The sequence below is a fragment of the Saccostrea echinata genome, unplaced genomic scaffold, assembly GCF_033153115.1.
Source record: "Saccostrea echinata isolate AGI-Se365-2 ecotype Australia unplaced genomic scaffold, CSIRO_AGI_Sech_v1 ptg000020l, whole genome shotgun sequence".
NCBI lineage: Eukaryota > Metazoa > Mollusca > Bivalvia > Ostreida > Ostreidae > Saccostrea > Saccostrea echinata.
In genome coordinates, this window is record NW_026889769.1 from 7317358 (window position 1) to 7343989 (window position 26632).

The following is a 26632-nucleotide window of genomic DNA, read 5'->3' on the forward strand; positions in this document are numbered from 1 at the left end:
TGGACAGGGCAAATACTATATATCCCCAAATCTTCGATTAAAAATTTGAAATGGTTTAACTGATGCTAGGCATGCACTCTTATATGTATAAAATAGTCTTTTGTTAGTATCCAGCTGTGGCACATGGGTGTACATTGTCAGTACTATACATAAAGCTGTATGCAATTTTAAACACTCTAGGTGTACCAATGTGTGGTTTTATATTACAGTGACAGCTTCTAAGGAGAAATCAATTATTTAGAAATACAGGGTCTGACTGACGTGGGACAGTTATACTGACAACTCAAGTCATTCCTTGCCACATTTAGTCATGTGTATTAATGTTTTACATCTTTGAATTTTCCTTTCAGTTTGATGAATTACAATGAAATTCAGCAGGTGCTTGTAAAATTTTTTTCTTTTTTTCATTAACAGATATCAACTTATTCTACCAATTCTGCAGTAGGCTTACATACTAATACTATTTTTTTTTTTGCTTTTTTTGCTTACAACTAAAGTATACCATATGATGAAAGACTTTTTTTGTCATAAATATAAAATAGTCCCTGTGAACTTCCGCAATTTCATTACTAGGATATTTTAAAAAATGAACTTTCTGAATGTAGGATATAACCACACGCTTATAAACACAAGTTATGTTTTTTTTTAAAATCTCTCACTAAAAAAGAAATTTCAGTTGTGGATCTTCAACCTCATCAAATTTCTTCAGTGCATATGTTGGCCTAATGATATTAAAAATCATAGATATTGTATGTTTTATGTGATGTGCTGATAAGATTATGAAAAGCTACATCATGGCTACTTGTACTTATAATTAGCTTACAGGTGATGGGAAAGCCCTGACAAAAAAGCTGAACATCAGTTAACAGTATACCACTTTTTTATCAGTCGTTTAAGATAAATTTCATGAGTGCAGGGGTGTAAATTGGTTTTGAGATCCTTTGCTACTGTTATAGATAAACGTGTTCATGATGTTATCATGATATATTTATTACACTAAACATGGTGATTCAATTTAACAGTACATCTTATCATTTTGTGTTCAAATAACTGGTTTTTTTTTTTTTTAAAGAATAGCAAAATATACATAAAATTTCATACTCAATTTTAAAATGATAATTGGAAGCAGATTTAAACTTTGTTCATGTCAAATGCCTTTTTAATTTTTTTTCAAATTTTTATATTAAGTTGCAGAACTGTAAGAATCGATCATGACTTTCAATGTGGATGAAGTAATGTTGCTCTAAATAAAGATTAATAATTAATTCATTAGAGAGTTTACTATTTGTAGTAAACTCTGAATATACTACACTGAAAAGGAAAGAGAAAGTTGACATGCAAGCATGATGAGAGAAATAGCTATTGAAAAAGGGTTCAATGGTGGAAGCTGTAATGCTGATACATATAGATTAACCAAGGGGTGACCCTCTAGTAATGACAAATTTTACAATAAATCTATGGGGGTTGTATAATCTCAACAGAAACTTAAGCATGCTATCAATATTTTTGTAGAGAAATTATTGACTTGTTTTTCCCTGACAAATGGTAGAAAGGATCCATACTGTAGCTTAGTAGTTGAAGTCAATGATATTGATAAAATTCTAGCCAGTTTTTTCCATGAATTGTCACATATTCAGTCCTTCATTCTGCATTTCTGACATGATGGAGTAGAGTGTCCATATTGTGTGTGTCTTGTGTAGTTTTATGTGGATGTATAATATATTTCCAGGAAAATTCCAGCAAAACTTGGTGCAGAGTTGACAAGTAAAGACGTACAGAACCGGATTTTAGCCTGTAAATTTTCACCTTCTTGGAGATATTTTGCAGTCTGTGATGATGCCAAGAGACTTTATCTGTTCCACTGTAGTGAACAATGGGAAATGGTTAGCAACAGGTACGTATTTATAGAGCCAGGTGACAGAGTGAAACTGCCGGCTGGCAATTAACGCAATGTCACACCGCTCACTCGGCAGGGAGCTGGAGAAAAATGCTTGAAGCCCAGAGATTAGGCTAATAAAGCACACTGCCGGCAATGGTCTGTTTTGCTAGGTTAAAAGGGAATTCTCCTTGTTTGGCAGTGAGGGAGTGTTGAATGGGCATGCTGTTTACTCAGCCTCAACCAACTTTCCCTCATACAGAAATTAAAATATGACTACTGCAAAAGTAGTGAAGGTAAAAGCTGTAATGTATTATGTGTTTAACCATTTCCTCTTTCCCACAACCACTCAATTTGCACCCTGGTAATAAATAGGGTGGGTTATTTATGAAGCGAGGCATGTTTTAACCCTGTGTAAACAATGGCTGCTGGAATCTTCATCAGCAGCTATTCCCATCTTTGTGCCCGACCTGTGCCAAAGGTCTCCCTATCTATTTCATGCAAGGCTGATTCACTTCAATTGAAAATGGGCCTTTAAATTATGAAGTAAAACAGAATGGGAAAATGATGGCATTGATTCTTAACAAATACCCTGCAAATTTATAATCACTTTATCAATATTTATTTCACAGTCCTGACTTGAGAGAAATGTTTTATTTAGGCAAAAAAAGGATGCCATTATGGAGTCAAAATGTGATATATTCATTTTAATTTTTAAAAGGGGGAGGGGGTGTGGAAAAATGAGGAATAATCATAATTAGGGACATTGTTTTTTTGTTTTTTATATCTGGGAAAAAAATTCAGTACATCATTAGGAGACCTTTATGCTGTTTGCACTTGATATGAAATACATGTATGTAAAAGATAATAGTATATGTACCAAACAATATTTTCCAGTGAAGTAGAAAAGAATTTGTGGAGGAAATATTTAGACACATTTATTTTTAGTGACATTAATGGGTTCATTCAGAACTGAACCAATTTCAATCAATGTTGGCATATAGCTTCTATTATTGAAGGGGAACAAAAAATTTAAATTTCATGGTCTCTGCTACCTCTAGGGCCTGAGGGGTGGGGCTAAAACCATCAAAATTAATGCAGTCTTTAAAAATCTGCTTATTTACTCCTGGAAATCAAGCAGTTGCCATGATTGTAATAAAGATTGAGCCCTCTACCAAATTCTGAAATTCAAGACCCCAGGGTCAAGGGTTCTGGAGTTACGGTGGGGCTCTAATGATAAAATAGTGAAAATGCATAAATTCTTTCAAAATCTTCTTCTTTTCCCCTTTATATTTAGCAGATAAGCAGGGTTTATTAATTTGTAAGTTATTCCCCTTAGCTATTCACCTAGCAACATAAGTTCATGTTTTAGTTTATTTTGTTTTATTTTATACTTCTATGGATCTTTACAGTGTTGTATTACTCAGGTGACTGTTAAGGCCATTGAGCCTCTTGTTTTTCTTTGAAAAAAAAGGAGGGGGGATTAATATACATTTTAATGATAATTCAAATTAGATGATCCTTCTCTCTATTTTCTTAAATTCTTCAATTCTGAAGGATAAAAAATAAATTAAAATTGAATAAAATATTCAGTAAACCAAATACAAGTGAAAATTTAATGTCGTTTACCTGGTATATAAGCAAAAGAAATTTAATTTAAGGAACTATCAACTAAAAGTTTCTAAGTTTCCACTCAGTTTTTGAAATTCTTCATTAAAAAAAGTAACCAAGAATAAAATGAAATTGGATAATTGATTTAAAAACTTCAGTTAAACTCTAAATGAGACAGAAAGAGAAAGTAACTATTTATAAAGAGATCAAATGTTTGTTTCAAGAAAGAGAGAGGCTGTCAGGTGGACAAATAGAGAGAGAAAACAGACAGACAGATGGCTTTACACCTACAAAGAAACATATGTAATGTAGTAGTAGATCATCTGTAATTGTAAAGACTTCTCATTGTGCAAAGGGGGGGGGGGGGTGTAATCTTTTCTAATTCAGTGTCTGTCAGTTCAATACTTGAATACATGGGCTTTATTTTTGCAGATTTAATTTTGAGGGAAGAGTGCACTTTTTTCCTATGAAAATTATTAATGTGTATTAATATTTTATTGATTTTGTCTTTTTAACATATGAATGGGAATTAAGCTTATAATTGTTTAATTTAAACCTTTTTCTAGTAATTAGCAGTGCAAAATGTTAAACAGAAATGTATGGACTTTGGAAATTGCAAGTTTTACACAAAATATTTCATAGAACTAGAAAATAATTGTAATCAAGTTGTATCCCTTTTGTTTCTTAATTAAAAATCCTTTCCATTAAATGAGTATTTTGTACATGAAAAAAGTGATATGAGAAATACAGATTGACAGTTTACGGCTGAAAAAGGGAGTTTATATTCCTATAATACGAAAGCATTAAAGTCTACGAAGATTTGAGTGTTAGGAGAAGACTTAAACTAGACATTTATTTACAACACCACTGCACGCTAGGCAGCCTAATTGGAATATATGGTGACGGAACAGAAAATCGCAGTATATAAATACGCCTTGTCCAGCTTCTGCGGGCCTTGATATATGAAGGCAACCTTTTATGTGTAATTTTCTAGGGATATCTCCATAGCTAAACTGGTGTTTTCTAATTAAGACTTTGATAGACACCCATCACTGAAGATCATCCATCATGGATGGACAGACACAAATAAACTTTTTCTCAGGGCAGTGCTAGCAATCCCACAATTCTCCTCATCCCAAAATCTGCAGGAGTCAAGATGGCCTCTGTCTGGCTTTGTAAGACAAGATGAATTTCTCTGAAGGCAGGGTCAGAATTGCTGATGAAGACATAGTAGTTTTCATCAGTTTCAGCCTGTCAATGCAAACAGATGGTGGTCAGTAGAGATTTCAGCACCAAATCAAAACAAATGTAGTCATGTTGTGTTTCTCAATATGTCCTAGGAGTTCTACAGTATCTAAATCAATGGCTCTTAGATTTAGGTAAAAAACTTGGCGCTTAAAATTAGTGCGGTAAATAACAAATTGTTCATTGCATTACCTTGGATGTTAGTTTAAACTTTAAAAGTTAAAAATTTCATCCCAAAAATCCAAGATTATAAAACTGAACTAATTAGCAATATTAAATTAGCCACCTGTTATTATAATTATTAGTAAAGGAAATTTTAAACAAAAAATTAACTTTCTTTAGTCTAGTCTAGTCTTCTAGTCTAAAGATAAAAGTTTTTTTCTTACTCTAAAACAAAAATATTCAGATTTCTAGTTTTGTAGAAAAAAATTGCATACAGAAAAGGAAAAAAAAAGAATTGTCTCTTGAAATAAATACAGGTACACACAATAGTTTTCACTGATATGAAAGAGTAGACAATGAGATAGAATTTAGTCTCGTAGTTTAATCTCATATACAAGGTCCCTTGGTACGATATCCCATCATATACACTCTAAATTACTGAGCTTAAGACTAAAACATATATGGTGGTTAAAAAAGAGAAACATTGACTTAAATTGTCTGTAATTACACATTTTCACACACAAAGAAATATTATTCCTCTGTCGGGAATATTTTGCTGATTATCTTTAATAGTCTTGGAGTGCTGTAGATTCCGGACATAGATCGGACACAGATTGTTTGATCAGAAGGCAGCTATGAGGTTAGTCACAGTACAGGCGGTATTAAAGTACTAAATGACAAGACAAAGCCTGGACATTAATTTGCAGAAACATGAGTGAAATTCCAGCTGCCAATAGTTACTGGGTACCATATAGCACAAAAGAAGACCTGATAAATGACTGCCCACTCTTCCCGACCAAAGTAGACAAAACACAGGTCATTCTTCTTGCCAGATTCAAAGGAATTACAAATGTACAATATGGTATAATGAGCTTTTTGTTTAGAAGTTCTTATGAATGTTATTTATCCAGTACAGCAACATGTGGCATGATCTGTATTTTTTTTTTTAGTTTTAATCCCTAAAGCAATTATTGTTCAAATTCAGTAAAATATTGTATGAAACTAATATCCAATAGGTATTTGAATTAAAGATCATTATTTCTTCAGTACATAGAACATTACATGTATCGTACATATCTAACATCAATATGCAGTCTCAGAATGACTTCTCTACATAATTGGATCTCTTCTTTACCATGGCAACAAGAGGTCATTTGAATGAAGGACTTTGGGGATTGGTTGGGCATCTTGGACCATACACTGACGTTTGGTCCAGCTGATTAACAAAGTAATTACACACTGAGTAATCTGAAATACCCTGGAGATAAGACACACACACATCAGTTTTCTCACTGTTGTAGCTGGATAGCCCAGTTCTGCAGCATTATCATAATATGCCAGTTGTGGATCAGTTGCATCTTTTCTAGGCTTTTTCTCAAATGGACTTCATTATATTTTCCATAATTTAATGCATTCTCAGATACAAAATAGAGAACTTTCTGCCGGGACTGTTTCAAGTCATATGGACATATATGGGTAAAGGCAATGAGAAAGTTGTTAATTTCATTATTAAATATTGTTTATTGAGGTGTTAGAGTCCTAAGATTCAATAGTTGATGTATGTGTTTGGTAAATGATTTTCCGATTGTGGCAGTGAATATAAAGACCTAGTTTATACATTCTTCAACCAGCTTTAAAATTTTAAAAAGTAATGAATGGCACAACTTTCTGTTAGGAAATATGAATTTTACACTAAAAGCAAGCTTCCTGTTTTTGCTGCAGCTGAAGCACGGTGAGATATATGTATAGTGAAGCCTATTGTAGAAACTGGCCTGGCGTCTTTTCAAAGGATGGAGGTATATTTACTCAGCTCATTCTAAAACTGTGTTTGACGTCAATAACAGTACTCTAAGCTGAATACTGGGGCCAATTTAATACTCCGGCAAATAATATATTGTCTCTGTGAAAAACTTGATGCTGAAGCTGGTACAAAGGGTTTAAATGTTTAATGAATAGAGCATTATAAATTGCTATTTGTTTAGATTTTGTCTTGTTTTATATGGGGAACAATACCTAAGTGAATGCTTTCTGAGGACTTAAACTTATATTTAAGTGTTTCCAAAAAAATCAATATATTGATGGAGAATTGTGAGTGACAGCTTGGGGCTAATATTTGTTTTTATATAATCAAGAGAACTTGTTGTAAAGGTACATGTTTACATTTATGACATTTACATTTGGGAAAATTGCCTCAATTTCTGAGAAAACATAGGAATGACTAAGCATCTATTTTTAAGATATAAGATATAGCCTGGAATATTCTAACAAGTTCTCAGTTTCCTACAGGTTCTAATGGGCTGAATTTTCTACAGGTTTTCTAATGCATTTAAAATTTCCTACTGGTTCTGATGGGCTAAAAATGTCCCAAATGTCCACAGTACAGGATATTCACTTTTGTATGTGAACCAGTACATTTATTTTCTAGACCCCATGCATAAACAATTTCTATCACTTCTGTGGCTAGGACAGTCTTCTCCTTTTCTGAGTGATCATTTTTTAGATGAAAGCACGTGTCTGTACATCACTGCGATCAGGACCAATATAAGGCATGGGCTTTATCTGTATTCTTGTTCCTGATTTACACCAGCCATAAAAGACTTTTGTTCAATGCTTTCTGAATTCCCCAGAGAGGCTGATAATTTCTGATGGCACTATTTTTATTTTTTGTAGTGTTTTATCTTTCCCCTACATGTGTATCACCAGCCAGTCGCAGACTGGTTACCGTGGTGATTCTGCCTCTTCTGAATGCTTTACACAGTCCTTGCTTACAGTTATGATTGCAGATAACAATGTCTTTGTCTTTCAAACCTAGTCATCAGTATGGGATTCATTTTATGGTGAATAATTTAGCTCTCTAATGCATTGTTTATGATTTCATTGAAATTAAATATTATGAATTTTTAAAATAAATTCATTTTATACAAGTTGCTTTGGAGGAAATAGTTAATAATATTATTGCATGCATGACATACTGGGGCCTACATATATATATTTCTTTAAAGATAATGTTGCATAAATTGAGTTATATTTAGATAATAATGAAAAGACAACAAAAGGTCCTATTTTTATAGATTTTAAACAAGATCAAAATTAGTATTTCCCTTTCAATTAATTATCTACAAGATTAATTTTAGAAAAAACTCTCCACAGAATGAGATTTTCTTTTTCAAAGTTTTGCCAGAATCTTAGATGAAATAATTAAAAAGCCTTTTAAAGTATTTTTCTCATAAGATTTTAGATAAAAATTTGATTTTCATTATACATTAATTAGCATCTTGAAATTGATTTCTTACTTAGAGTTGAGTCTATGTTTGCTTCATGAGAAAGTGGACTTGATTTCTTACTTTGAGTTGAGTCTAAGTTTGTTCCATGAGAAAGTGGACTAAATGATTTCTTACTTTGAGTTGAGTCTAAGTTTGTTTCATGAGATAGTGGACTTGATTTCTTACTTTGAGTTGAGTCTAAGTTTGCTTCATGAGATAGTGGACTTGATTTCTTACTTTGAGTTGAGTCTAAGTTTGCTTCATGAGATAGTGGACTTGATTTCTTACTTTGAGTTGAGTCTAAGTTTGTTTCATGAGATAGTGGACTTGATTTCTTACTTTGAGTTGAGTCTAAGTTTGCTTCATGAGATAGTGGACTTGATTTCTTACTTTGAGTTGAGTCTAAGTTTGTTTCATGAGATAGTGGACTTGATTTCTTACTTTGAGTTGAGTCTAAGTTTGTTTCATGAGATAGTGGACTTGATTTCTTACTTTGAGTTGAGTCTAAGTTTGTTTCATGAGATACTGGACATAAGACAAGAAATGATGACTGTTCAAAACGAATCAACACAATCAATTTAGGAAGGGTAAAACTAATCATTGAATAATAACCAGTGGATCTTTTTTCGCAAAATGTCTTATGACTAAGGCAAAATGTTCCAGTTTTCCCAAAAAAATAGGTCACAAAAAAATTATATTTCTATTATGTAAGAATATCATTTTGTATATTGTGAACAAATCTTTGGAAAAACTATTATCTTTATCAAACAAAGAAATTACAGAGCTGTCTAATTTTAATCTTAATTTTAAGATTTTTTTATTGAAAAGGGCCATAGGTAGTTGATAAATACATTTTCTAAATGCTGCCATCTGTGATTCAGCTTGAATCCATAATGATAAAATGATGGCAAATCTTTTTTCTTGAAGATCAAATGCAGTTATAGTAACTTGACAGATAAATCAGTTCTATTTTTCAAGTGCTAAATTACTATTGTCCAAAATGTACAAATTACTGAAATTCTAAGAATGATAGCAAAATTATTTTGATGGTCAGCATGTGTTTGCCATAGATATGTTTTATAATGTTAAAAATATGGGTATTCATTTGACATAATGAACAATACACATACTACTGAAGAATAGTATGTGCATCTTTTAATTTATTTTAGCATGAAATAAATGTGGGATTTCTCTCAAAGTTACAAATAAGATTGTTTCTCCTCATAAAAAAAGAAGTGAGAGTTGATTTAAAAAAAATTTTTTTTTTAATTGTCTAACTTTATTTACTGTGATGTTGCAAAAGGTCAAAGTTCATTTCAAAACTTTTTTTCAGAATCTTCTATCCATCTAGTCACAGATATCTTAATTTTGTTAACATTAGACTGAAGTTTTCTTTTCCTGCCACAAGCTTTGTAGCCATTTGTCTGTTAATTTTAAGTGACAGGATTAGTTAATTGTTTCACAGGTGTAATGAAATTTGTAGTCTTCAGCCTCCCAAAAGTGTTCTGCGGCTAATGGAACTCACAATACAATCAACTGTAAATGGGGGACCTATAAAAGAATGAGTAAATATATGGTTAATGAGACAGTTATACAATGGTGTGGGAATATAATGGGTCATTTGTTATTACACAATCTCTAGTCTCAGGACAATCAAACTAGCTTATTGTTGTTGAGACCAGGCAGATGGTGGAAATGGACTGGCAGACAGTATATAGCTATTTGATGTAGAACTCAAAAATGGCAATGCCACTGAACAATTAATGGGTTCATCTTTTTTTCGTGATGTAAATAAACTTACAGAGAATATTTTCTTTTATTGAGTGCTTTTTCTGAACATTTGATTTCTTTGTTAATGAAAATTTTGAAATTTGTTAATAAGAAAGTTGTAACATTTGAAATTTTTCTTACAGCTTGTTTCTCCTTTAGCTCCAAAGATCCAGTTTGGAGACAAGATCTGCATTTGTTATAATTATGCAATAATTTACTGTATGTGTGTCATCATACACTGTAAATAAAATTTTAATGTAAACAATGTTAATATACATGTACAAGTATGTACCTTCATTGTAGTGAATCTAAACACACAGAACAGAAATTGATTTTTAAATTATTGATTGATTTTCAATGTAAAAGCTAGGTAATAAATTGTTACTTGCTGAAGATTCCCAGAAAACAATTAGGCAAAGAGGGAAGCTATTCATTATGTAACCTTTATTTAACCATTTTACACGAATTCATAGTAGTAACTTCATGGGCACTTCAGCTTATTTAATTTACATATCAAAGCATATTTATAAAAAAAAAAAAATTGTGTTTGATTATATATTACATTAAACTGTAAGTGAGTTGCTTCAGAAAATGTTGACCTTGCAATTGGTATTACTTGAGAATTAATACATTTGTATAAATGGTACTCTTAACTTAATGCCAGGTAAAAAGATTACAATTTGGACTTTTCTGTGAGAGTTTTTAATTGAAAAGTAAGCAATTTCGTGTTGTAGCTGTATATTTGGAATTTGAGGGTTTCGATGTATTGCATTGCAAGGTGGAAAAAAGCATGATTTTTAATTCTATTTGTTAAGCAAATTTCTAGGAGAATAATGTACATTTTTCTTTCTAGAGTGTTTATTGTACCTAATGCTAATGCTCTTTAAGTACAAGAGGGACAACCTCCAAAGAAAATGCAAATGAGAAATTATTTTTTTTTGGGGGGGGGGGGAGGGGTTAGAATAGAGTACTCTGCTTTTATGGACATGGTGGGAGGAAAAATTTCCATTCACATATTCACAAAGCACCAGTGTTGATTATAATACAATTAGAAAAGAATTCATTTGAAAACTTTATGATAACAATTTTTCAATGATTGACATGTACTTTTCAAAAATTTGGCTTATTTAATAAATTTCATTTCATTACAAATTTCATTGATGTTATTAAGACTTCTGAATACTTGCCATCTTTTGTATTGTGACTCCATACCACATAGGAAGTTATTTATTTTTTCAAAGCACCTTTTGAAAAATAGTGCAAGGTTGTGCATTATTTGGGAGGTGTTATCTTCTAAATGTGCAAGAGATGAGACATTACTGATCTCCTGAAAAACATTCATTTATCATATTTCAAACAAATCTACCTTCAGATAAGTTAATCAGTCCCACCAACTACCTCATTAGTGTTAATTGCGTATTTCTCTGCCAATTTGACCTGTCAGAGCAAAGGGAACTAGTTGACGGAAAGATTTAAGGAGTCCATTTACAACCTGATTATATTCCAATTTACTCCAACCACCCAGGAATTAGGACTAATTTGGTCTCGCCTATTATGCCTTAAAGTCGGGGGACTTTTAACAGGATGTAAAAAGGATGCTTTTTGTCGTAAATTTGTCACAATGAAAGTTTTGCCCATTTTTGCCCTTTTAAGTAGTGTAAGAAGTCCGCATAATCATTTCTAAGATGAAAGAGAGGGCTTGCTACTTTGTGTTCCAACTTGATATAGCAGAGTTGTAAAAATTAACTAAAATGGCTGGTTCTAGCTCATTTGATGCTTACAAGCCAAAAGACTGCTTAATGGCCCGACTAAATTACCCCCTTTTTAAATGCTTAGATTTCCATGGAATTTAGTGCAAACTTTAAAATTCTGTTAATTATATTTTTTCATTGAAAGTATTAACACTATGAAGACCTGCCAAATTATTCTCACGTAAATTGTAACCATCTTGTTAATTTCCGTTACAACTCCTATGCACGTTAGAAGTAAGATTACTTCAGCAATGAAATTTTTTCAAATGTTCAATTAATGTCAAGTGTTTTTCATAACTATGCACATTTCAAAAAGCTGCCTCCATTTAATACCTGTACCATTTTCAGCAGCACTGAAAAACAAGGTAATAGTTGTTTGATTACTTTAATTTGTGATATTTTGATTAAGTTTCTCACAAATGATGAATTAAGGTTAGTCTTCCTATTTCATTCCATGGAAAGCATACAGACACACATGACTGATTGTATTTCCGTAGTCAGGACACATTAGGAGAGACTGTGGAAATGAAAACGTTAAATACTGAATTGCAGAATTTCAACACATTAACAAAGTTATGCTGTTTATTTCTTTTGAAAAAACAGAGAATTTCTCAATTGTAAAGTAAGGCCCTTTAAATAAAAATGCACCTATATATGGTTACCTTGGTGATAGCTACCTGTAAAAGTGAACCTGGAGGGATGACAGTAAGGTCTTTTAGGAAATGAGAATGTTACTGTGGTGGTTGCATTTGTGGCCTGTAGACTTTCAAATAAGGATTGTTTAAATACAATTTTTTTTTCAAAATCAGATACAATATCTGATATTATGTTTTAATGTGCACATATTCAACTTCATTCAGATTTGTTTAATGTTTAATTTCCTTAGGAATTCTAAAAAGACAAAAACAGTTAACTTTTGATTACATTTAGTTTTAGAAATGGTAGAACTTTGATGTGTTTTGTGTTCTATTGACAGAGCCATATCAAGAAGATGCACAGTTTTAACCTTCACTCAAGATGAACAGAATATCTTGGTGGCTGACAAGTGGGGGGATGTTTTCCAGTTCTCTGTCACAGAACCTCAGAGAGAGGGACAACTGTTACTGGGCCATCTGTCTATGTTACTGGACATTGTAAGTCAAATTAAAGCTAGTGTGGTCTAGCTGTGTCATTACATATCATAAGTCAAATTAAAGCTAGTGTGGTCTGTGTTATTACATATCATAAGTCAAATTATAGCTGAAGTGTCTGTGTCATTACATATCATAAGTCAAATTATAGCTAGTGTGCTCTGTCTGTGTCATTACATATCATAAGTCAAATTATAGCTAGTGTGATCTCTGCGTCATTACATATCATAAGTCAAATTATAGCTGAAGTGTCTGTGTCATTACATATCATAAGTCAAATTATGGCTAGTGTGGTCTGTCTGTGTCATTACATATCATAAGTCAAATTATAGCTAGTGTGCTCTGTCTGTGTCATTACATATCATAAGTCAAATCATAGCTAGTATGCTCTGTCTGTGTCATTACATATCATAAGTCAAATTATGGCTAGTGTGGTCTGTCTGTGTCATTACATATCATAAGTCAAATTAAAGCTAGTGTGCTCTGTCTGTGTCATTACATATCATAAGTCAAATTAAAGCTAGTGTGCTCTGTCTGTGTCAGATTATAGCTAGTGTGTCATTACATATCATAAGTCAGATTATAGCTAGTGTGGTCTGTGTCACTACATATCATAAGTCAGATTATAGCTAGTGTGGTCTGTGTCATTACATATCATAAGTCAGATTATAGCTGTGTCATTACATATGTCAGATTATAGCTAGTGTGGTCTGTGTCATTACATATGTCAGATTATAGCTAGTGTAGACTATCTATGTGATAAGTCTGTGTCTATGTCATAAGTTAGTTTGTAGCTAGTGTTCTTTGTTTTGTAACAGGACAATTGCTATTTTATTAACTTAGAAAGAATCCAAGGGTTGTAAAGATCCTTTACAATTTAAGCACTGGAAAAAATTTCAATGTCTATTTCTTTTTGGGGGGAGGGGGCATTTTAGCACAATATGAAAATAAAAAAAATAATCTTGTTAAATTTTTGACAGTCATATGACTCATTGACTGCATAGCATTGGTGCTAGAAGTCAATGGAAAAAATTAAATAACAAGAATGCGTAGGTAAGGAGTACTGCAATAAGGGTAAAACATGGGTACTTATTTTTTATGAATGAAGCTTAGAACTTGATTTGGATTGAAACCTAAGATTATGACCATGATAGAGAATTAAGGAGGTGATTTCACACCAATATAACTACGCATCTAGACCACTCATATTGCCCACATGTCCTCACACAAGACGAAACAAAGAGAAGGATTACGTCCAATATCACGTAGATTTCACAGTCGTGATGTTTGTTTGTTCTTGTAGTTGAATTTCAGTAGACAGTTATGCTTACTGTATATAAATAAACTGTTTTACATGTTTTTTTTTTTAATATTAAAATTTTTAAGGACTTGAGGAATTAAAGAGAATATTTACTTAATAAACAATAAAATGCTTTCTTTGGTTGTTAGTATGGGAATTAATGTTGCAGCTGTTGCAGAAAATACATAACCTGAGTAAGCGGTTTATGTAACTTTTTCTGCAATAGCTGCAACTGTTTATTCCTTTATTAAAGAAATAAGAAAGACATTTATTGTTTAAATTTATGTCTGTATAAATAATCATAGGTTAATATTGAATCCATTGTATTTTTCATTGATTGAGCAGCACATATACTGCACAAGAAATCTACACAGGTGGCTTGAAAAACCAGTTAATGGCGTTTATGAATTGATAAATGACTGTGGTTTTCATAAGAAATATAGGACATAAGAGGCTGCTGAAATTAATTCTTCATTTAATGTCGCCTATAAATTTCAAAACTGACAAGGGAGGGAGAAAAAAAATTAAACAAAAATTTCAAACAAATGAGTATCAAACTCATCTACATGAATTAAAATACTGTCAATAATTGTACATCATGCAGGCTTATTGTTTAATGATCATTTTCAGTAAATCTATCAGTTTAAATGATAGACTCAGCTCAAATGTACCTCACAGAAGACCGAAATGTTGTCTTTCTCTACGGAATGCAGTTTTCAGGTGGTAAAAGTAAAGACAACTGGAAAAGAAACATTTAAAAACATCAATTTGTTTTTTCAAAGTGCCAATTTCTCTGAAACCTATACGAGCAGGTTACGTTAAACATAGAATTAACTTTGGACAGGCTTAGTGGATGTGAATACTGTCAAACTTTGTTATCTCGAATTCAATGGGACCGGGATTAAACTTCAAGATATGCAAGGATCTGAGATAACTAGATTAAAAAAACATAAAGGAAAAGTGGTTGGGACTGCCAGATCACTTCAACATATCCCAGATATTTGAAATATTGGTGTTAGAGAAAACAAAGTTCAACTGTATTATAAATTTAGATAGTTCTTAAGGTCAGATGACATGTTCCTCAAAAATATAATTTTTTCCAAGAATTTGTCATTGAAGTATTGCTACTTTAAAAAGTTTCCTCACAAAAAATTAAGGTACCTAATACCAGGCATTTATGCAAGATACCAGAGGATGTTATTTACTATAAAATCCTTTTTGGAAATCTCTAACATTGCCCATATCATAATTTTTTGGTGTCTTTATCTACCGGAACTCATTGTCTCAAGCCATGGTCCGGAGACTCTGCATAAAGCTCTCTCCTACCCATGGCTGTTTGATCATAAAAAGTGTCGTAATCTTGAATATTTACGCCTCTGTATTGTGATGTCATGTTCAGCCAATGGCAGTATTTGTTTCCATCGCAATTGAAATCAACAATTGACATCAACAGTATACAAGAAATGTTTCGTATACTGTGATTGGGTATTGAAAGGTCTCATCAAAGTTCACTATCCGACTATATATGCTTTACTTGCATTGGTCAATATTTTAATGAACTACGAAATATTTTCTTCTCATTCAACCACGGCCAGAATGGGAGAGGATCGTACATTTTGGCCGTGGTTTGCAACGATGTTATCTACTTTGACATTTTGAAAACAGTGTAAAAATCACAAAATAAAGATAATTATGATAAATTTGTTGTATATTATGAAGAGGTACAACACAGATATTTGAGCAATGTGTCATCAGACATTAAATGGATTATTTATTATTACTGTATACAGGGAAATTTTTGCCCCTGTTTTATTTTTGCCCCTTTTGCCCTACTCACAATTGAGCGAATTTCAACAAGACAAATTCAAAGAACACAGTATAATGTCTTATTATGTTTAATCCCAGACTTAGGCCCCCGAGTGGGGATAATTTGGTCTTATACTGAAAATGTATTATATATCTCTTAAAAGTTTTAAAGGGGGCAAACTTCATGCAGTTTCATGAAGAAAAAGTTCCACAACCAATTTTTGGAACTTCATGTCAAACAGCTAGATCAGATTTCCAGTCCTAGGAGGGATCAAGTATGTCATAGTCGGAGAAAATTGTGAAGACTGCCCAGGCCATAGGGCTTCTTGTTTGATCATTTATAATAAATCTCATTTATATGAAATGACTTCACTCAACTTCCTGTTACCTTGACAGGAAGGAATTCCTATACATGTCTTCATAAATACATATAGATTAAATTTGGAAACCCCAGTGTTGTTAAGTATTTCACATATGATGATAATGTGCTGATCTTGAATTGCTTGCATATATTACAACAAAGATTGACACTGTCTGCAAACTTTTCAAACAGCTTTTCATTTAGGTCATTTCCTGAATATTGTGAAGGATTACTTTGTATGTTCATAGATAGATTTCACTGTGTACAAGTAAACTGAATTTAGCTCATTTTCTCAATTACCATGAGCCATAAGGGTTACTTATACGCTGGAGAGAGTATATCTCATCTTTGCTAATAATTTGTGATGTTGACCCAACTTTTAATATTGACCTATGTAGGTGCATAATTAATAACAAAGATAATTAAAATTCTTGAAGGAATATTTTGACATAGAATTACTCTATAAGATTTAACATATAAATGTTCTTTCACAGAGATTTGCACTCACAAATTATTGGCTAGGCTGGTTGAAGACGCAGAATGACACATTCCAACAAGTGAGAAAGGAAAGAATGTGAGGATGGGGGATTTAATATATATATTTTTAAATATTTTTCACAGTTTGAAAATAGGTACAGAGCATGCAGCTTACTTTTGATATAATCTTAGGTGTACATTAGAAGTACATTTTAAAACAGCAAATTTAATCAAAAGAAATTTGGAATCAGAGAACTAGAACAAAGCAAAAAGATTTAATATGGATGGAAAGTATTTAGATACATAAGATAACCATTGGGGCTAAAATAATTTAGCAAAAAATTGCATTTTTAGCTCTACTGGTCAGAGACTAAAAGAGCTTATGGGATAATAAGGTGTCAATAGTCCACCCAGCAGTCTGTTTAGCTGTATGTTTGTTTGTAAATAATTTTTAGCTCAGCTGTCTGTCTGTCTGTAAACTCACATTTTCAACTTCTTCTCAAGAACCACTGGACTAATTTTTACCAAAATTGGTACAAAGCATCCCTTGATAAAAGAGATTCTAAATTATTGAAAGGAAGGACCATATCCCCTTCCAAGGGGAGATAATCAAGAAAAGGCAAAAATAGGGTGGGCTCATAAAAAAAATCTTCTTCTCAAGAATCATTGGACCAGAAAAGCTGAAACTTACGTGGAAGCTTTGTTAGGTAGTGTAGATCATAAATTGTTCAAATCACGGCCCACGGGATTAGGGTGGGGCCATAATAGGGATTATATAGGGAAAAATCTTTGAAACTCCTAAAATCCATGATGAATCATATTAATGTGGAAGCATCCTCTGGTAGTGTAGATCCATTTTTGTTCAGATCATAGTCCCTGAGTATAGAATGAGGCCACAAAAGGCCATGCAATAATACAGAGGAGTAAATGTATGTTGGGGAAAAATCAAACGCAGAACAGCAGGACCAAAGTGACTCAGGTTAGCATTGTGGCCCATGAGCCTCTTGTTCAAAATGCTACTCCTCCTATAGTTTTGGTCCCAATTTCCATATAACTTGGTCCACAAGTAGACTACACTAAAATAAAAAAGTTATTTTCTCTATTATTATCTCTCCCAAATTTTTGGTAGCATAAAGAAGAGATATATCGTTTCTTTTCCTTTTGACCTTTCAGTTGACCCCACAAAGGGACACAGTTTTTGTGAAGTGTGGATTGGACTATTGGAATCTGTGCTTTACTGTATTTGAAAAATTGAAATACAGTTTGAATATAATAGCAGTTTTGTAAAAAAAAAAAAAAAATATTAAGAGGAAAAATGCAATCCATGATATCCAGTGGAGAAGTGAAAAAACTATGTTGTTTTGATAAGATAAGCTTGAATCAAGTGTCCAAATGATATATATATATTTTTTTTTTTTGATTCATTGGTTCCGTGAAATTGAGTAGTCTTTATTTGTCAAAATTTGACGAGGCCAAATAAGGCAATTTGTGAATGCTGTTTTTTGACATTGGAGTGGAGGGGATAAAAATTTGTCTCTCCCCAAATTAAAAATTTTCAACAGGGCATTTGTAAATCTTAATATTATCAGTCTGATAATAAGCACTACCACTGAAGTTACGTGCTTTCTTTCACAAAACTGTCTTTGCCAGAAAATAATTAAATGTTGTATTTACATTTGAAAGAACAATAGGGATAACAGTTCTTGGTTATAATGACTCCTCAGCAGAAATTACTTAGGCATTGTTAGGGAACTTGTATTGCTCTAATGATACCTTAATACTGCTTTATTAAATAAAATCACATTCTGATATGACCCCAAAAAAAATCTGAAACTGCAGTAAATGTCTAAAAATGTGTAAAAGGGACCTTTCTGTTTATTTTCAGCTGACTACAAAGGGAGATAAGTATGTAGTGACTGCAGATAGGGACAACAAAATAAGGATAAGCAACTACCCAAACAGTTACAACATCCACAGCTTTTGTCTACATCACACTGAGTAAGTATCAAACAGTTACAGTGTCCACAGCTTTTGTCTACGGTACACTAATAATAAGTATCAAACAGTTACAACATCCACAACTTTTGTCTACATCACACCAAGTAAGTATCAAACAGTTACAACATCCACACCAAGTAAGTATCAAACAGTTACAACATCCACATTAAGTAAGTATCAAACAGTTACAATGTCCACAGCTTTTGTCTACATCACACCAAATAAGTATCAAACAGTTACAACATCCACAGCTTTTGTCTACATCACACCAAGTATGTATATTGTAGATTTGTGTACTATAGATAGGGTTATTTTTGCCCTTTTGCACTTGAAAGTATTTGGTCCCTTTGAAATTTGCCCAGACACAGGGTATGTATAAGTAGGTGAAAATTGCTTATTTATGAAAATAGCCAGTGGCTATGCATTGTGAATTCATTGCACAATGTGAGAATACTAATACGTTAGTTGTCTTAGTATGGAAAAGGATTCTGGTCCTCAAGTAAAAAGCAGTGATCAAATTTTATATTTACCTGTATATATCATGCCTTGTGATCCTCTATAATTCTTAGGCCTTCATTTTGCATGCCTAAAGTCATAGCTACCCTTCTTTGATATTTATATGACATTGTTCGAAAGGTAAATGTATACTTACAGGGAATATAGACTTGGCTGCCATTCATTCTGATCCTTGATTCTAAATAAGCATTCAAAATGTGTGTACAGTAAACATTTATCTATCAACACATTCAAGATTTTATTAAGTGGATTTGAAGTTAAGCAGATTGTGAAGTTTTCAACAAAGATAAATGTCATTAACATCCTCTTTTTAGGTATGTATCCAGTCTTGTATACAATGAAGACCAGGATACCATTATCTCAGGAAGTGGGGTATGTACCTCTCCATTTTGTTTTTGGTCACCTTACCATTGATTTTATGGTCATGTACCGGTATTACTGGTAAGGTGTTACTAAAAAAAGAGAAGATGTAGAAACAGACCAGGATTCAAACCCTGGACTCACCATATTCTGCAGATGTTTGTCCCACTGAGCTGCTGGTTGCCATGAGAATCAACCCTGCCACATCTATTGCATTCCTCAAATCTTTAAGGTGTTTTCCCCTGGAGATAAATATGATATTGACTCTTTTGTTGCCTTGTTTGAGGTTTTTAAGAGTCTCTGGGATGCGGGAGGGTGCATGGCACCAGTAAAATGGGAAAAAAAGAGGGAAACCGATTAGGGATTCAAACCCCTATATCTTTCACTCACTCTGTTAAATTCTCATCACTACAGGGTACAATGGGACTAATCCACTACCAGTGCTCTATGGCTTATGTGCCTTATACTTGTGATTTAATCTTGATTACCATTTTTACAGTCCCTGATTTGAACAATTCTACATAAAACATTTTGAATTCAGAGTTAAGTCTTGTGTATCAAAAAACAGATCCGATTCTCCATGGAAGTAATACAGGGACTGAGAGAGGAGTATTAGATACAAGCTTAACCAAATACAGTATGGCGAACAGATTATAAAATCACACTATTGTCAACAAAAAGTTAGCGGTCAAAGATTAATTTTTTAACTTGCTGTGGTAGTGGAGATACTATGTGCCCCTGTAGAAATGTCTCACATTGTAAAGTAGCCGTCAGCACACTGTGGCTTTGGAGGGGAGGATAATCAATCATAAGTATTTGTGATACAAGGGTTTTATTTATTTTACCAAAGGGACTTTTGCGTCTACTGATCATGTTACAGTTGCATTGTCCCTCACAAGCAATATGTTGCACTGGCTGCACAATGCAGCGCATTGGTGGTTGTAATGTTTTTACTCCCGAACAATAATTTAATTTTCATCCACCCACTGCATCAGATAATTTAATATCTACAATTATATCTGTGAGTGTGATGCTGTAAGCAAGATCCTAATCTTTAGTGAATAAACGTATTGTTACAAAATTAGCCTGTTTATGACATACGAAAACAGATGTTTATCCCCATGCAGTCAGACATGTGCAACATTTACTTCTTGACAATCAGATGCATGTTTTAAGATTTGATTTATTAATTGTATGTTTATTTTTTTTTTCCTGGTAAAGGAGAATTCAGGTCAATTTTTATATAAAGTGTTCAGCTTTTTTTCCAGTTCAGTATAATAAAAAGCTATAATTATACAACAAGAAATTGTTTAATAGATTAAATTATTTCAAAGTACATGTACATACTTAAATACCAATAGCATAAATGATATTTGAGAGCTGTGAATTTACATTATGAAGGAGGGTCTTGGAGGAAAAAAAAATTAACTAGGGTCTCTTTTTACCTTCAATACTATTGAGAAAATGTGATTTTTTGGATGAAGTGTTGATACTAATCATTTTGGTATTATTAATGTTTTCTCCTTCATTATTTTTTTTTTAATTGACCAAGTGCACAACTTGGAACAGAAAACTATCTCAAAGGTTAATTTTGGGAAGCTTGAATTCTTTATTGTTAAAAATAATTTTAAAAATTTTAAGACCTTGCCTAGAATTGTTATATAAAAGAAGGGTAATAAGCAATGATGTTGGTGGTCCAGATGCTGCCTTATATGGATCTAGATAAGAGTATTTTCCTTGAGTTGTTTAAACATTGAATTGTATGGCCAAACTAATTGTCTGCCAAATCCAGGACACAATGTGCAGTGTCACATCAGTTGTATAGAGTTTCCTTCTGATAAACGGTGGCAACATCTCGCAGCATTATTCCACTAATGTATCACCGTGGTGATCGACTCATTGTGGTCAAACCTATGAATGACTCCTACGATTAGAACAAATTAGCGGTATTTGGGGTTTTGTCACATAATGCAACTAGGTCTGCTTTCATATTAATTGCATCTATTAATTTACACAACAATATATTTTTTTGAGTGATTAGAGTTTGCTGAAATTGGATCAGGCTAATTGGAGAAAAGTGTGTTTCAGATTGAGGAAAAGATAAGCTTCATAGAATTTTTGTTCAAATTCAGGGCAGGGTCAAACTATCAAGTAACATGCATTTTGCTTAGGCAATTAATTTCTTATGTTACCTGAAAATTATATTGCCTAATAAATCAGGTTTTATGCAAACAGAAATTTGAATTGTTTTTTCTTTCAAATATAGAAATAATTGCAGGATTTATTTTCATAAATGGACGATAAATGATATCTGTATGATTTTTTTTTACTTCACATGTTAAAAAAAAAAGATATTGTATTTAGTTTTAATGTACTCTTCTTGGAATTGAAATCTGATAACATTTACAAATTAACATTTAAAGAAATTGAGGTGTGGGTTTTGTGTTACATATTTTTGTGAAATTGTAATTGACTATTTCAGTGACAGAAAAAAAGATTTTTCAGAACTTTTTTTATTAATATTTGTGTTGGAAAAACCATCCAGAAGCTCTGATTGAAGCAAGATTACATAATTGTTCTGTACATGAATTGAATTTTTATAAACTGGACATCCAGGAGTTTTTTTTTTTAAATTTTTTTTTTGGGGTGGGGGGGTGGGGGGGGGAGTCCACACCCACTAAAAAGAAATCTGACAAGCAAAAAAATAAACAATTTGTCCAAATCCTAATTACCTATTTCGTGGTGGTGATGGGATGGGGCTTACAAGTCGCTTTCCTTTATATATATGATTCAATCTCCGTACATTTTACCAGTGATCTTTGATTTCTAGTGGGTTCCAAAGTAATTTTTTTGTTACTTAACGATTTGATAATTCTGAAATCCCAAAAGGTAGGGATGGGTGGTCCTGAACCCCCTTCTAGATCCCAGCATCTTTCTTATCTCTGCTTTTAAAAGTAAAAAAAGTAAAAGTAAAAAAATAACAGCATTTCAGTTTTGGGAAAAAAACCCATTATACTGCACAGTAGACTTCAACTTAGCTGTGCACTAAATATTGATCTTATGGGTGTAACATTATATCTAGTCCATTATGCTCTTGAGGGAAGATAGAAGATGCACATCACAATTTTTTCTCATGTCCTAATCATATTGATGCAAGAAAAGATTTTTCTAACAAGTTTTTGAGATTTTATAAAGTTCGTATCATTGACACTTCACTCGGTATTGCTTAAAATGAATTTTATTTCTATTGTACATTCATATATTCAACATTCTGGTAGATTTAAATGACTATTCTTGTATACTATTATTCTAGCTGCATATAATTATTAGCTCACCTGAGCGGAAAGCTCAAGTGAGCTTTTCTGATCACCTGTTGTCCGTCGTTTGTCCATCTGTCTGTAGATTTTTCATATTTTCAACTTCTTCTCAAGAACCACGGGGCCAATTTTAACCAAAGTTGGTATAAAGCATCCTCGGGTGAAGGGCAGTTGAAATGAAGAGCCAAGCCTCCTTACAAGGGAAGATGATCAAGATATGACAAAAATAAGGTGGGGTCATTAAAAAATCTTCTTCTAAAGAACCACAGGACCAGAAAAGCTGAAACTTATACGGAAGCATCCTGGAGTAGTGTAGATTCTAAGTTGTTCACATCAAGACCCTTGGGGGTAGGATGGGGCCACAGTAAGGAATCAAAATTTAACATTGAAATATTTACAAAAAAATCTTTAAAAATCTTCTTCTCAAGAACCACTGGGCCAGAAAGCTGAAATTTATATGGAAGCATCCTGGAGTATTGTAGATTCTAAATTGTTCAAATTATGAGCCCGAGGGTAGGGTGGGGCCACAATGGGGAATCAAAGTTTTACATTGAGATATATAGGAAAAATCTTTAAAAATCTTCGTTAGGGGTCATTGTGCTTCTTTTGGCGCTATGGAGCACTTAATATAACCTTTTTGCACTGTAATTACGTCTAACACATAAATCAATTTTTCTCAGTTTTTCCTCTCATATTTTTTACCCAAATAAATTATGGGAACAGACACAGTGAGTCTTTTTTTTCATCTTGAATAGTTTTTTTTTTTTTTGTGGGAACATAAAAAAGTTTTAAATTACCTCACATAGTCAATTATTTGACCTTCCTGCACTCAAAAAATGTCATTTTTCTGGCATTAAAAATCTAACAAGCAATAAAATCATTTGAAAGTAATGACATTTTTTAGTGAGCTTTTCTGATCACATTTTATCTGTAGTCCATCTGTCCATCTGTCTGTCTCTCCGTCTGTAAACTTTTCACATTTTCGACTTCTTCTCCAGAACCACTGGGCCAATTTCAACCAAACTTGCCATAAAGTATCCTTAGGTAAAGGGGATTCAAATTTGTTCAAACGAAGAGCCTTCTTCCAAGGGGAGATAATTAAGAATTCGTGAAAAATTAATGGCATCATTAAAAAATCTTCTTCTCAAGAACCACTGTGCTTGAAAATATGAAACTTATGTGGAAGCATCCTCAGGTAGTGTAAAGCCATGATTGGTCATATTTACATGGAAGCATCCTCAGATAGTGTAGATTCAAGTTTGTTCAAATCATGACCCCCGGGGGTCGGGTGGGGCCACAATGGGCGATCAAAGTTTTATATAGGAATATATAGGAAAAATCTTTAAAAATCTTCTTCTCAAGAACAGCAAAGCCATGATTGGTCACATTTATATGGTAGCATCCTCAGGTAGTGTAGATTCAAGTTTGTTCAATTCATGACCCCCGGGGGTTGGGTGGGGCCACAAGGGCAATCAAAGTTTTACATAGGAATATATAGGAAAAATCTTTAAAATCTTCTTCTCAAGAACAGCAAAGCCATGAATAGTCAGATTTACATGGAAGCATCCTCAGATAGTGTACATTCAAATTTGTTCAAATCATGACCCCCGGGGGTAGGGTGGGGCCACAATGGGCGATCAAAGTTTTAGATAGGAACACATAGTAAAAATCTTTAAAAAAAACTATTTCTTAAGAACAGCAAAGCCATGATTGGTCATATTTATATGGAAGCATTCTTAGATAGTGTACATTCAAGTCTGTTCAAACATGACCCCTGGGGGTCAGGTGGGGCCTCAATGGGTGATCAAAGTTTTACATAGGCATACATAGGTTAAATCTTTAAAAATCTTCTACTGAAGAACAGCAAAGCCATGATTGGTCATATTTAAATGGAAGCATCCTCAGATAGTGTACATTCAAATTTGTTCAAATCATGACCCCCGGGGGTAGGGTGGGGCCACAATGGGCGATCAAAGTTTTAGATAGGAACACATAGTAAAAATATTTTAAAAAAACTATTTCTTAAGAACAGCAAAGCCATGATTGGTCATATTTATATGGAAGCATTCTTAGATAGTGTACATTCAAGTCTGTTCAAACATGACCCCTGGGGGTCAGGTGGGGCCTCAATGGGTGATCAAAGTTTTACATAGGCATACATAGGTTAAATCTTTAAAAATCTTCTACTGAAGAACAGCAAAGCCATGATTGGTCATATTTAAATGGAAGCATCCTCAGATAGTGTACATTCAAATTTGTTCATGACCTTCCCCCCCCCCCCCCCCCCCCCCCCCCGAACAACTTTTACATTTAAACTTTTAAACCTTTCATGACTAAACGGATTTCTGCTTTTTCCTAGCCATAGTGCTCAGGTGAGCAATGTGGCCCCTGGGCCTCTTGTCTGATTTAAGCAGAATGGTTAAAATTATGTTATGTATTCAGAAAAGAAAATTAAAAGTGGGGGTCTGTGATGTTATTTTTAGATATATACTAAAACAGTGATAATTTTAAGCTAAAATTGGGGGTTTTTTTCCAGGTCTTTCACAATATTTGCTATATTTGTCAAATATGATGATAGAATTCATGAAAGTTAATTTAATATAATTAAGGACCAGCATAAAACATTTCACTGCACAAAATAACTCTGTGTGCAGGCTGCAATTAAAAATAGGAACCCAAACTTAACATTACTGTAAATATTTGGAAAGAGAAAATTTGATCATTTTCTTGAGAGAAAAAAAACTCCACCACAAAACACAGTTCTTCACTTAATGGTAATTTAATCATGGGGTTTTAATTGAATATAGTTTAATTAGCATTGTAGAATCCAAATTCATTGTAAGAACTGAAACATTATGCAGAATTTTTTAAATAGAGGTCAAGACAAAAATCTGCTCAAAAGCTCAGGAACGAACCTCTTTAATTTACATGTATCTGTACATTTTTACGCATATAGTTACAAAGGATGTTAACTCTTCACACGCGGGTGTGTTTAATTTAGACAAAGCAAAGTTTCCTTATCTATTTCAAGACTGATTTCAATTCTAAAAATGGTTTTAAAAAACATGCTTGTGTTAAAATCAGTATAAAATATTCTCTTTTTTTTATAATAATGTTATATAAGAATCCTTGGTCCAACCTGCTAGAGAAGCTCTCTCGTATATAACTCTGTGTTGTTGATATAGGGAACAATTGTTACGCATTAAGTGAGGATGTTGAGGATTTAAGATCCAACACACATCTTTGGTGTTTGCCTCTGTATTTTGAACTGCAGCGCTGGTCTAGAAAATCATATGATGAAGTCATACTTAAACTTTTTAAACGAGAACTGACTAGAGCTGGTGAAGCAACATGAGAATCTATGGAGAGTTGGAAAGCGGGAGGAATGAAGTCCTGTATGGCTGGAATTGACTCAGTTGTGCCGAGAACATAACGTTGATCTGTATCTGGGCAAATACTTCTAACTTAAATAATGAAAGGGAGACATTCAAACTCAAAGTAATTTAGGATTTTTTATCATTTGTCTATTCATGTGATTACATATCATGATAAAAATATTTTGACTGTGATTAATTTTATTAATACATGTATTATCAAATACATTGCAATATGATGCTTTTAAATATTTTTTTTTAATTTATTTTTATCTAACTGCATTTTTTTTTAAATTTGAAAACATTTTTAATTCA

At 32.9% G+C, this 26632-nt stretch overlaps 1 protein-coding gene across 1 annotated transcript in view; it reads left to right on the plus strand.

Moving 5' to 3' along the window:
- The window catches only part of LOC133190137 (tRNA (guanine-N(7)-)-methyltransferase non-catalytic subunit wdr4-like), a 52689-nt gene that overhangs the window by 19894 nt on the left and 6163 nt on the right, over positions 1-26632 (plus strand). The window contains exons 3-6 of the mRNA XM_061325605.1: positions 1730-1894; positions 12655-12811; positions 18638-18750; positions 19581-19638. Coding sequence (XP_061181589.1) covers positions 1730-1894; positions 12655-12811; positions 18638-18750; positions 19581-19638 — 493 coding nt within the window. The remainder of the gene's footprint in view (positions 1-1729; positions 1895-12654; positions 12812-18637; positions 18751-19580; positions 19639-26632) is intronic.